General features: G+C 41.5%; 1 protein-coding gene across 2 annotated transcripts in view; it reads right to left on the bottom strand.

The window, feature by feature from the left end:
- Nucleotides 1-4,683, bottom strand: part of KIF5B (kinesin family member 5B) — a 35,819-nt gene extending 31,136 nt beyond the window's left edge. Inside the window, exon 1 of one of the 2 annotated variants that reach the window (XM_069006516.1) lies at nucleotides 4,322-4,683. In XM_069006516.1, the coding sequence (XP_068862617.1) occupies nucleotides 4,322-4,447 (126 nt within the window). In that variant the 5' untranslated portion in view covers nucleotides 4,448-4,683. The remainder of the gene's footprint in view (nucleotides 1-4,321) is intronic. The other variant, XM_069006514.1, reaches the window with a different exon arrangement.
- Nucleotides 4,684-13,047: the final 8,364 nt, after the last annotated feature.

The raw sequence follows: 13,047 nt of genomic DNA, 5'->3' as shown, positions 1-13,047 counted from the left end.
ATGGGCTTACTTTGCCTTTAACTTCTGCATCTATACTAAATAATGTTCTTCCCATCAGCGCAAAATATGTTAAAAGAATAATCCAACATGGAATAATTTCTGGAAAGTATGATGTCAGATACCTGACTCAGTTCTTCCTTTTACTAAGCTAAGGTATTGCTGCTTTGACACACCTAATCGAGTTCAGCACGGCCAATGGGTGGAAAGGCACAACTACAAATTAATAGTTTCATTTTAGGATAAAGGATTTTCCTCTTGTCTTAGCCCCATGCACACAAAAGTGCAGCTGATACAGAACAGTCAGCGAATCTCAGCCCTTTTTGTCCTCTTTCTTATTTCTGTGCAAATACTGCAACTCAAGTATTAATATATTTTACAGCAGTTATTTATTGCTAGAAATGACTAAAACATGTGATTTAAAACGTTGTAACTAGAAACTCAATTTCCAGAATGGAAACAGAATAATTTTTGAATAAATGTTTCAGCCACACTTTATTTTAGTAAAAAGGTTCTTCTAAAGAGAAAAGCAAGCATTGATGTTATACAAATGTCACTGAATTTCAGAAAAACCCCCAACAAATATGAGCAAGGTGTTTCTAAGCAAGGGGCACAGCAACCAGAGAGAAAAGCTCTCCCTATACAGATTCCTGTAAGCCAGAATATTTGTTTTCTGTTAAATCATCACACCACTGTCATCTGAAAAGCATCTTTTTTAATCAACATTTAATGGAATCAAGTAAGAAAAAGAGTTAGAGAGCAACACTGGAAGAACAGTATTTTTCAGCTACAGATTGCAATTCCCAATTCATATTTAAAGTTCCACTGTAGACCTGATGCATTTTTTGTGTCTTCAATTAAACACTGCTTTCTTTTGCATTAGCAAACAATAACAATAATAAAGTTAAGAATGCATCTCACTTCTTGAATTTATACAGTCCAGTACAGCCTTCAGCATTTTTCTTTTGAAAAACCTACTATTAAAAGATGCAGCAGTAGCAAGTGACCTTCATTACCTGATTCTAACAACTTTCTAACCTACCCTTCTCATTTACGATCCAACACTAGTTTAAAAGATAATGAAAAAGAAAGCCAAATATCTCAAACTCTCTCCAGGATTACACTAAATAAAAACAGTACTTAAACAAAAATGAAAACACAGACAGGTAGCCATGATTCTTTCCTAAAAGCCATACAAATAAGTAATATACTATGATTGTTACTAAAATACATTTGGACAACAGAGACATACTGCCCATTTTTGTGCACACCAATAAGGCCTCACTACTTCACACACTGGGTCGTACTGGTTTTGGTTCAGGCTTCAGTTCCAAACCTCCGAGTGTCACTGTATTCACTAATGTATCTTTTGGGGCAGTTTTAAGAGGAACAAGACTAGGTATAGAAAGGTTTTTAAAGAAGATGTATAGATATGTTATGCAGAACTATACAGCTACTCAGTTGCATGTAGTTTTATATCTGAAAAACCAAAGGACCTAATCCTCTATCAAACTGTTCTTCCTCCCTGTTCCATCTTACTCAAAAGCCTGAAACCCATGAGCAAATTGCTGTCAATTTTCACATAGAGGTACATTTCTAATGTTTAACATAAAAGTCATATAACGAGTCACCCTACCATCTGTTTTAACAAAATCCTTGTATTTAATTAACAGGAGAAGCCATTAGGAAAAAATAATTGATAGAATATTAAGATGGAAAGAAGCCACCTTTAATCAATAAATTAAGAGCTCTTTACTAGTTAAAAAAGTTTCATCCTATGGAAAGAAAATACTTTGTTTCAGAGTCTGCTCTTTAAAGCAGACCAACACCGTATGTCCCCTCAAACTGCTGTTACACACTAGTTACAGTTAAAACTATTATTTTATCTAATGTAAATCAAAATGACTCACTTGTCCAGAAAGACAATGATGACATTAATTACATAGGAGCTAGGAAAAGAATGGAATATAGCTAGCTCAGAGATGAGGGGAGTCAAGGAAGGAGGAGGGTTTGGTTATAGTCACTGATTTCCCCCCCCACCCTCCTCCAGAGGAGTCAAAACTGCTAGATCAGCTCTGCTTCTGCTGCCTCCCAGTTTTCACCTCCCATCGACCATTACAGGCAACTCCCAGGCATTATTAAAGCAGCCTCCACTGTTCAGCACCAAACCAGGTGCCCAGAGGAGGTGCCGAGCCCTTCAGGCAGCTGAGCAAAGCAGCTATAAAAAACTGAAAGTGGCTCAAGTACTGCTCAACAGGCAGCCAACGTGACAGGTAGCAGTAAGGACAGAAACCGAAGAGATGAAATAACCAAACACAGAGCTTATGGAGGAAGCCTTTCAGACACTGTTTCATGAGCACTGCTTCTGTTATCCTCCTCTGGGCAACTGCAACACACAGAAACAAGTAGTGGTTGGCTACAGGCTCAAGTTAGAGGGTCCCTAAATTTTTAAAAAGTCAGTTAACGTGTTAAAAACAAAACCAGCAAACACAACTTATTGTCCCAACAGTTTTAGAGATTTAAGTCATAATTTGGAGCATATCAATCTTGTCCTATAGCCACCATTACAAAGACAAAATCAGAGAATATCAAACCTTTATTCAAATTTTATTAAACAAGACATAAATACTGTCACTGCTACCCAATCTAATAATTTTGGGGGCATTTTTCTCCAGGTCAGAAATGGCAAGTCCTGGGCCCACGACAACTGGGAAATTCCTTCTGATTTTTACCAAGCAGAAATCACCAAGGTACAGCTGGCAACACCAAACATCAATCCTAAGCAGAAAGCCCCACGTGATCCCTCAGGAGCACTCCATCAAACTGTTCTATTCAGATGTAGAACAACCTCGGCACAATCTACCTTTTGGATAATTTTAAAGTGCACTTAAAGAGTATTTTAAAAAGATACGCTTTCATTTATACTAGGACTACTGCAAGAAAATGTGGAAAATTTGTTTTTTAAGATAGAACACATCAAGGTTTCTAAACTAAACAGTAGATTATAAACAGATTATGCAGTGTCACAATGCATGGGTGATGAAAGTGAGATTATTCACTCTAGTTAAGTTTTCATTTTCCAGGTTTGGTTCCTTACTCCGAGTTTACCTGTACAACATCATGAAAGAAGTGACGTACTCCAAGACAGTAACTTGCCAGCTGAAATAAACCCAAATTACCTCATTTCACAAGCATGCTATTGTTCTTGTCACTCCAGACTCATGGAATTCCATATTTTATAGACAAATTCAGCTGAATATTAACAGACTAAAGCACTAGTATTTAGTAACTCATCTTAAAAAAAAAAGTATTTTATTAAATTGCCTCCTGCATCTTCATACTGTGCAAAAAAGCCCAAAAAACAAAACATAAACCCCCGAAATTTTAACACAGATAACTAGCATCTAAGGTACTTTCAGCAATGCAGAATCAAGCATTCTCTCTCAAGAAATATGTTTACATGAAAACACAAATTAAAAGTTAACAAAAATAAACGTTGGGGCTAAAGTGTGTTTGTACAATACCAAGCAAACAAGACAATTAACTACTGTACTTTATTTTTATATTCCAGTTCCACTTTACAGCTAAATATGATCCACTTAACAAAAAGGAGAGGATTATCTTTTCCCCTGCAACACCTATATTGTTTTCAACGGGCCTCATAGCTTGCAAGGAGACTCCAGTTAAAATACATTTACAAACACGTAGTGGGGCAAATAGTCTGTTTATTCTGATTTAAGAACAACCGAAAGAAGTTGTCAGCTGAAGACTAATGTACAGATCTCAAGCACTAATTCTCTGGAGCCTGCACTGTCGTTCTGCATTTCTTCCCCAAAACTCTCCGCAGACAATTATCCGGCGGCAGCTCCCACGCGTGCATTTTGAGCGCGTATTTAGCGGTCACACAGCACGGCCGGACAGCCCGGGGACCGCCCGGCCGGCGGACACACTGCGGGACTCGCCTTCACTCTGCACCTCGGCACTTGGGCGTCTCGCTGGAGCCTTTGTCAAAGGTCTCCTGACCTGCCCCGACCGGCCTGTCCCCGCAGCCCCACGCCCCTCTGCCCCCACCGCCTCCCGCCCCTTGCCCCACCGTGCCCACACCCAGGCCAGCCCCCCCGTCCGCAGCTCTCCCTGCCCCCTTTCCCCTTTCCCTCGGACGCGAGGGAGGCCGCTCCCCGTCCCGAGGCGTCCCCGCCCGCGGGCGCTCCCGCGCCCTCCCGCCTCACAGCGCGCCCATCCCCGCGGCGTCTGACCCCGCCGACTCCTGACACCCCCTCCCCCGCGGCGCTTCCCGCCTCTCCCGTGCGGGGCGGCCCCTCACCGCGATGACGACTGTGTCTTCGCCCTGAAACTTAGCGATGTACTTGTCGCCTCGGGCCACTTCGGACTCGTTGAGGGGCCTGAAGCGACACATCACTTTGATGTTACACTCCGCCGGGTCCGCCATCTTAGGCCACCGCCGCCTCCGGGGCGCTCAGCTCCGCCGCCGCCAGCTGCCGCCGCCGCACCGCTCGCGCCGGGGGTGTCGCAAGCCGCCGTGGCCGGGAAACCCGCGCCCGCCCCGGCAGGAGGGAAAAGGGAAGGGCTCCTTCCTGGCCGCCGCCGCCGCCTCCCGCTCTCACTTCCTCCCCAACATGGCACCGGCCATGGCGGCTGCGGCCGCGGGTCCCGCCCCGCCCCGCCGGTGGGGCGGGCGGCTGACGTCACCCTCCGCAGCGCCCGCCCCACCCCCAGCCCCGCCCTGTGCGCAGGCGCGGCACCGCCCCCAGGCGGGCGGGGGCGCTGCTCGCGGGGCCGCTGGGGGCGGTGGCAGGGGCGGGGTTGCCTCAGGCGGGCGGGGGCTGCGATAGCGCCGCCCGTGGCATCCTGCCGTGTCCCGGCGCACCTGGAATCATAGAACCGTAGAATCATAGAATTACAGAATTACAGAATCATAGAATTACAGAATCATAGAATCATAGAATCATCAATGTTGGAAGAGACCCTTAAGATCATCAAGTCCAACCGTCAACCCAGCGCTACCACTGTGACTCCTAAAGCACTAAACCGTATCACCCAGCGCCCGATCCAGACACCTCTTAAACACCTCCAGCGATGGTGACTCCACCATGTTCCCGGGCAACCTGGCGTCATCCGCACAGAATCACAGATTCAGTTAGGTTGGAAAAGACCTGAGGTCATCAAGTACAATCTATGACCAAACACCATCATGTCAGCTAAATGCCACATCCAGTCTTTCCTTAAACACATCCAGGGACAGCCACCACAGCCTCCCTGAGCAGCCCATTCCAATGTCTAATAACCATTTCTGTGAATAAATTCTTTCTACTGTCCAACCGGAACCTCCCTTGGGCGATCTTAAGGCTAAGTCCTCTTGCCCTGTCGCTGGTCGCCTGGGAGAAGAGACTGACCGCCACCTGCCTACAACCTCCTTTCAGGCAGTTGCAGAGAGTGATAAAATCACCCCTGAGCCTCCTGTTCTCCGGGCTAAACACCCCCAGCTCCCTCAGGCAGGTTATCGGCCACAGGGCTGCAGGGACGAGGCCTCGCCGGCCGCCCTGGCGAGGAGCGTCGGGCCCCGATCCAGCTGGTGTCGGAGAGGTGTCACAACGTGGCCCTGCAGCCAGAAGGACGCCGGGCACAGCAGTGCTGGGGAGAGCACTGTGTATGACACAGAAAGCTGAGGGGCAGAGCGTGAAATAAAGCCTTAAAGCAGGCAGTTGAGAGAGAAACCTATGGTATTCGGGGTTTTTAGTTAGTTTGTTTACGTTTCTTTTCCTCTGATAGCTAAAAAAGGGGAAAATCCACATGGGTGAGGTGTTCACAGATGCCAGGGAGCTGCCAGTGTTCCCGTGAGCCTCATTGCATCCGTGTGTCCTGGAGCTGGAACCCGGCGAGCGTGATCAGAGCACACGCAGCCCAGAGCCCGTGGTGTCACCCCCGGGATGGAGACTGTCACCACCTCTTCATGCCAATTGAAAAAAAGAGAAAATCTGGACAGCAATTTTTTTAGGTTTAATTTATTGCAAGTTTGTTTATGTATTTATTACAGGGGCTGTAAATCTAGTCGATCAAAACTTAGGGACTGTATCTAGACAAAAACATCAGGTAAACCCTTCTGATAGAGATTCCCAAGAGTCTCACACCTTTACAACTGTGCCTCTTACATCCAGGCATGAACTTTCAGGTTGGAACTAAGTGCAAACTCACAGCTTGGCTGAGTTCAGTCAGTTTCCTAACAGAAATAATGATTTTTACTGGAAAATTTTCAAATAGCCTTGAAGATAGTAATAAAAAAACCCAGAAAAAGTAATAGGGAGCCTTTCTCATAAGTTAGTATATTTTAGTAGGCCAGAATGACTCAGATGAGCAGTGTGCTTCCCTTAAAAGTACTCCTTTTTTCATTATTATAAAGGGGGAACTACTGTGAATTTTAACAGGGACCTTTTGTAAACAGGCATCCCCCATTTTTAAGACTTCTCAGCTCAGGGATTTCAGTGATGTGCTTTTACTTACGATAGGTGTGCAAGGAGAACTCTTCAAAATTGCTCCACATGACAGAAGAATTACCTAATAATCTAGTTGCATTTATAGGTTCTTTTCACAGAGTAATGCGAAAAATATTTCTGTGCCTAGTTTATCTTATGAAGTAAGCTAAGTCTTCTAAATTGGGCTCGTGTTGTAACTAGTTTATTTTTCCGCTGTGATTAAAAATGCGGCAGGACTGTGCTGTCTTATGCAGGGCAGCAACAATTACCTTACCACACCTATAAGCACATGTGGAAATAGTTGTCTGGAAAAGCCAAGATATGGGCTCAGTCTGTAGAAGGTGCAGTGCTAGTCCACAACATCTAGTATATGAGATATACACAGGCATCTGTCTACGATTTTCAATTAAATGTTTTAAACATAATTGCTATGAGGTTTACATGTCAGAAAACCTGTTTTAGTTGGCTGCTATTTTAGAAATTATTCCTTTGTATCTCAAGCAGCAAGATATATTAATGCTTCTATCTCATCTATTTCTGGAATTATTCACAACTTATGGCTAGGAATGTTCTTATGCAGCTGCTGGATTTGGATCCTCAGATTTCCTATGACAGAAGGTTACTCTTATGAAAGGAGTGTGAATTATTTGCTACTTTTTCAATTAATTTACTTTTGTACGTAAGGAAAAAGAAATGTTAGCTGCATAATAAACAACTTTGTGATTATTACTCACAGAAGTACATGTTTCAGCTGCTGAACATCCTTTACCCTAATGTATTGAAGAAACTTCTACTTCTTATTATCCATTCAAAGGGGATGTAGCTAAAGATACATTTGCTGACATGTAGTGCCCAATGTAAGATCATCTCAGTCAAGGAAGAAACCTCATAATGATGTGATTCTCAAGAAAATATGTGCTTGGCCTTGCTTACCTGTTGAATGTTTGACAGAGCAGACACTCCACAAAGACAATACAGACATATGAGTAGATAATTACTAATTTTAACTATGTTGGAACAAAAAACGTCAACATTTATGAACTCTGTAGATGGAAATGCCCACTCTGAAGCGGTTGATTCTGTGCAAGCTCATAGGAGAACTGGCTGATGATGTCCCATTCCAGATGTGGGAGCCCTTGGTAAAAGAGCTCTGCTGAACCACATGTATGCTCTCAGATCCCTGTCAGGGACTCTGTCATGAAGTTTCTCTTCTCTGATCTGTTGTTCAAAATAGCAACCGCTCCTTGACATGACCTACTTAAAGGCTGACACAACAAAGCTGTGTGCTCAAAGAGGGCACTGTGTTATCTCTACTGGTGCCAAGATGTGTCAAAAGATCAGCCTTGAGGACTTGTGTTTAAAGATGTGGTCTCACGAGAACAGGGCAGAGACTGAGCATCCTGGAAAATTTCCCACTTTGTCGCAATTACAGAATGTGCTTTCTTTACCAATTGAGAATATATTTGCCATCTTCTATGTTGTTATGTAATGTCTGTAGCATACATTTTTTGACACTTGGGATAAAAGACTGTCTAAAAGTAATATATTGTAATGAGAAAAACTTATATATCAGTTGCCATAAAAAGTGAATTGTTCTGTTTGGTGTTTAAGCCTAGTATGCCCCCATGCAGCTGATAAAAAATTTTGGTAAAGTTCCTCAGTAAAAACCAATGTGTTTTATTAAAGTAATTTATGTAAGGAATTTGTGTTGTCAGTTCACTAACCATGTTTCTTTCTCTTTATGATCTGTGCAACATACCTCTACAAATTCTTTTATGACTTGCAGCTCTTTTAGATCTTCAGTCTTTCCCAGCAATAAAAACATGTTAAGCAAAGGGAATTGGCAAACCTAAGCCTTACAGGGAAGCTATATCGGGATAATGATGTAATTAACCATCAAAATTGTTCCAGCAGAGTAAAGTGGTCTTGATTTGGTCTTAAAAGAACATTACATGTTTGAATAAATCTTTAAACCAGGTGTTTGTGGAGAAGCAAATTAAAGCTGCTTCCTCCTGACCTTCCAAGAATTAAATTCTGAGATTCATTGGTTGACAATACTTGTTGACATTCAGTGTGCCTAATGCAAACACAAGTACTCTTCTCATTTTAATTTGCAGTGTGCTGGGAAAATATATTATATGACTTCTGAGAATTTCAGGTGCATTCCAGGTCAAATTTATTCCAAATTTTCAAGTCAATTTGCAGGACAAAAGAGTGATTAATCTGCCAGATATAGCGTATCTCAAACAAAATTCTTTGTTGCTTGTAGTGCACTCTCTAAATAAAGGCTATTAAGATGACTTATGAAGTCCAGCAATATTGCCTGACACTGGAAAAGTGTAATTAAAATTAACAAAACTTTATGGCTCAAACAGCTTGTGCAAATATATTTTAAATAATAGAAATATATTTCAAGTCTCTTTACCAAGAGACTCCTCAACAGCTTGAGGAACTCACTAACTGATTTATTGAGGTTAGAAGATTGGTGGATGGAGTTCAATGGCCTAAGATACTGTTGGAGTCCAACTAGATTATGTGAAGCTCTTACCTCGTTGCAAAACACTAAAGCTTCTTTTCATTCCAGCAAACAATATGATATGGAATGTATCTCATGTCCAAATCAAGTTTAGGATTTTATGTGAGCTAGAAGGATGAAACGTGTGTTGAGAGTGCTTCTGCTGATACATAGTAACAACTTCTTGGCAAAAATGTAAGTAATTCTAAAAATCAGCTTTATTTCACTTTTTAGCTGGAAATGCATAAAACCTGAAAACCCTCTAATTTGTTCCTAATCACCAAGATCATATTTAATATTCTGATAGTGATAGACTAATTAAAAGCAAAAGCAAGCTCTGGGAATAATGTCACATTTTAGATGTTCATTTCAGATAATTTGTGCAAATTCATGCAAAAAAATCTGTCTGCTCACTACCTAAAGCATCGATTCCAATTCTTTTTGAAGAAGAAACACACTTTTGGACTTTGTTTATATTCTTAACCATTAAAAGCATCCAGCATATGTTGTCTGAAACATCCCATCATAAATCTCTATTCTTAGTTGCTTTTCACTGTTTATAACCCTTACTAAACTGACCACTGGATTGTATCTCAGCTTGCTGGGTGCCTGCCTGAAGCAAATTTTTTATAGTTGTAGCAAAAATTGATAATTAATTTATTCATTTAAAAAATTAAATTAGATATGCCTTGTTTTCCATTGTTGCTAAAGGAAAACTCTTAGAATCCTTTCATGTGGGAGTTATAAAAGAGAACCTGAAGACTGCAATTTGATCTCAGACTCCTGTAGGGCTCCTGTAGGCTCTGCTTTTGATTATCTAAAACTACTCAAGGCTGACACTGGGGGAAAAACCTCATATGAACATATTCTTTAGAGTCCTGCCGAAGCTTGTATTAGAATTGAACCCCCGATCCCATGGCTGCTGCTGTCTGTGCTTGGTGTATGTGTGTGAATCACTGAACAAATGATCTCGCTCCGTGTCTCGGCAATGGGGGTTTAGCAGCCTTTGCTTTTTCAGTCTATCTGCTCGGTCTGGGAGCCAGAGAGGAAGGCAAGGAGCATGACTGTCTTGAATTCAAGAAGAACGTGCTTCATTTACAGAAGAAAACAAGAAAAGTAGTTGGGATAGGAGAGGCAAAGCGGAAGAGAGAAGTTTGGGAACATAGAAGAACCAGGCAAAAAAGCCTGTGATTTCTGCAGGAGCTCTTTCAGCATCAGAAATGGGATTTAAGATCCCTCATTTTCTACTGTCAGCAAAGAGACATGGAACAAGCAAGTGAAGTTTTGCACACTCAAAGGGAGACCATCCCATAGCTGCCATAGGCTTTGTTAGTGGTAGGGGCTGGGGCAAAGTGTGATCATGAGAGCATCTGTGTGGTTTATTGAGCTACTCCAGAAAAGAGCTGGCTCAGGTGCTGCAGAAAAAAATTCATGCCAGTACTATAATATAGTAAAACAGAAAAAGAGGGAAATTTACAAGCTTTTTAAAGGATGACGGAATTATGCACTGAAAAAGCTTTGCAAAAATTAGCATCCAAAGGGTTCAAAAGAGCACAAAATTGTTCTTGGTTGATCCACCTGTAAAGACCTGGTATTGACAAGAGTGGTGGTCTCACAATAGCCTGATTTAAAACCACTGATGGCTATGAACATCATTGCTTTGCACCTAAGGTTGCATACAGAAATGGCAGGAAATCCAACTGAGATGATCATTCTGTTACATATGTGAAAAACGAGGTTCAGTCTCCTGTGAGAATTTAAAGGGTTTGATATAAAGACAATAAGAGACACATAAAATAAAGCAAAGAGGTAATGGCCGGGTGCCTTGGCGCTCTGCCAAGAGCACCCCTGATGCTAGAGGTGAGTTCTTTTTATACCATTTTTACTGTCTGTTCTCTATGCATGTTCAAATTTTTCCCGGAGCTGTTCTGCATGGCCACTCCTTGGTTCCGCCTTTTTAGAGCATGCGTATTCTTCTGCCTTGTGGTTTTATTTCTTTTGATTCTTGGGGTTGGGCTCACTAGGTAAGAGTGGATGGTAGGGTGGATCTCTTAATTCTCCAGACAGTCAGGGCTGATTGCAGCTTTGGCCTCTTTGCCCCCCGGGCAGAGCGGCGATAGCGGCTCTCGGACTCTCCTGGCCGCCCGTTCTCCGGGCGGAGCAGCCTTTGGGCCCCTTTGTTCCCTGGACAAAGTGTTGATTAGCAGCTTCTCGGGCCTCATCCCCTGTTCCCTTGGAGGTTATCTTACTTGCTCACACGTGCTAACATTCTTGCTAAAAAGAGAGAAAACTACATCCACACAGCAAAAAGCATTTCTAACATTATATAATATCTACCTTTATACTTTGCGAGAAGCCAATATTATAATATATGTTTATAACACAGCTGGTGGGGAAACTACCATTACATGGGAAGCAGATACTACAGTCTTACCTGAAATGTGAAATGAAGGTCAGCCTCAACCATGTAACACCAGTGTATTCTGAATGCAACACTTTTTTTACTCCATTTTTGATTTTCTCTTCTTTTTTTCCCCTACTTCTTTTCAATTTTGTTTTCTCTTTCTCTTCACTGCGGCGTTGTTGTTCTGAAGGAGCATATCCTGATGACCTTGCCTGCAAGCAGCAAAATTATGGACAGAAGGTCTACATTTGAAACTGCAGCCTTGCTTATTTCTTCAAAATGCAGCCATGTTTTTTTCTTGACTTTTAAATGGTAAAATAAATTTAGGGGGAACAAGTTACATTGTGAACTTTACAATCAAGAATAGATCCAAAGATCGTGCATCCTTTAAAGTGTCAGTCACAGCACCTCATTGGTATGGTGTACAGATAACCTTGCTTTATTAATCTAAGTGCTTTTATGTAGCAAAAAACCTCGCCCCTCTAATATAATACAGCTTAGGTCATAGCTAATTTGCAGTCCTTCAGACCCCAGACTTGGAGAAAGAAGAGTACAAAAAGTAGGTTGAAGGATAAGGAAATGTCAAGCTATGTATTTTATGACCATATATCTATATGACATGTATTATCTATCAAAATACATTACTCATATATCCTGTGTACTTCAAAGCACATCAGAGTCTGTCCAGTGGTCTTATGTAGCTGACTACAAGGGTGTCAGAAATTATATACAATGTCCCATCTTGAGTGTGGAAAAAATCCCCCAAGGCCCCTAGGTCTTTTGTTTGTTTGTTTTTTTGAAAGCTTCTGTCTTGAGATTTTGGAGGTAATTCAGCAAGATCTTATTTTCAGTGATTAAAAAAGGTTTTTGATGGAGCCTAAGGAGTCTTTTCTGGCACTTTTGCCTCCACTGTCATTAAGGGTATTTTATTGGGCACTTGCAAAAAAAAATCTAAATTCATATGCTTTCTGAATTTTAATTCAGAAGTATCAAAGGAATAAAAAGCGCTAAATGCAGCAGTTAAAGCCCCATCTCTTCATATGTTTCTTTAAAATCTAAAGCTCAAAAGACAGTAATATTTGGGAAGGCCTAATTGAATTCTTAAGGAAAGACCTAAGAAGCCTTCTTGAACAGGGGTACCATCTTGCCTTTCTTCCTGTTTATTAATTCCTGCAGCTAACCAGCCAAGCTTGTCACACTTCTATCAGCCAGTGAAAATTGAAGTCAGAATCAGTTAAATAGGGTTTTCCTCCCACTGATATTGTTCTGAAAAATTATACCTGGCTAGATCTTTTTGTCCAGTTCATGCATCCAAAAACATCAGAGGTTGTGACTGTTGAAGTAAACTGTTTTTCACAGCCATTACATACGCGCACACACACACACACAAAGGGACTGTAAAATCCATATTTATTTTGTAGGGCTAATTCTGTTTAAAAAGATGATCACACACATGGTTGCTTTTTACTCAGTAAGTTTGAAATATGCTTATACTCAAATTCATGTCTAAAATCTCTTGGCAAAATTATATTTTATGAATCTCTACTTTAAAGCTTTCCAGAAATAATGTTGGAAGAGAAGAATCTAACCTTTTTTCTAGTTCTTTTATCAACAGAAATTTTTCAATTCTGAAATTTATT

The sequence above is a fragment of the Aphelocoma coerulescens genome, chromosome 2 (assembly GCF_041296385.1).
Source record: "Aphelocoma coerulescens isolate FSJ_1873_10779 chromosome 2, UR_Acoe_1.0, whole genome shotgun sequence".
NCBI lineage: Eukaryota > Metazoa > Chordata > Aves > Passeriformes > Corvidae > Aphelocoma > Aphelocoma coerulescens.
The sequence above is the reverse complement of the archived record's forward strand: the minus strand, read 5'-3'. Positions and strand labels throughout refer to the sequence as shown.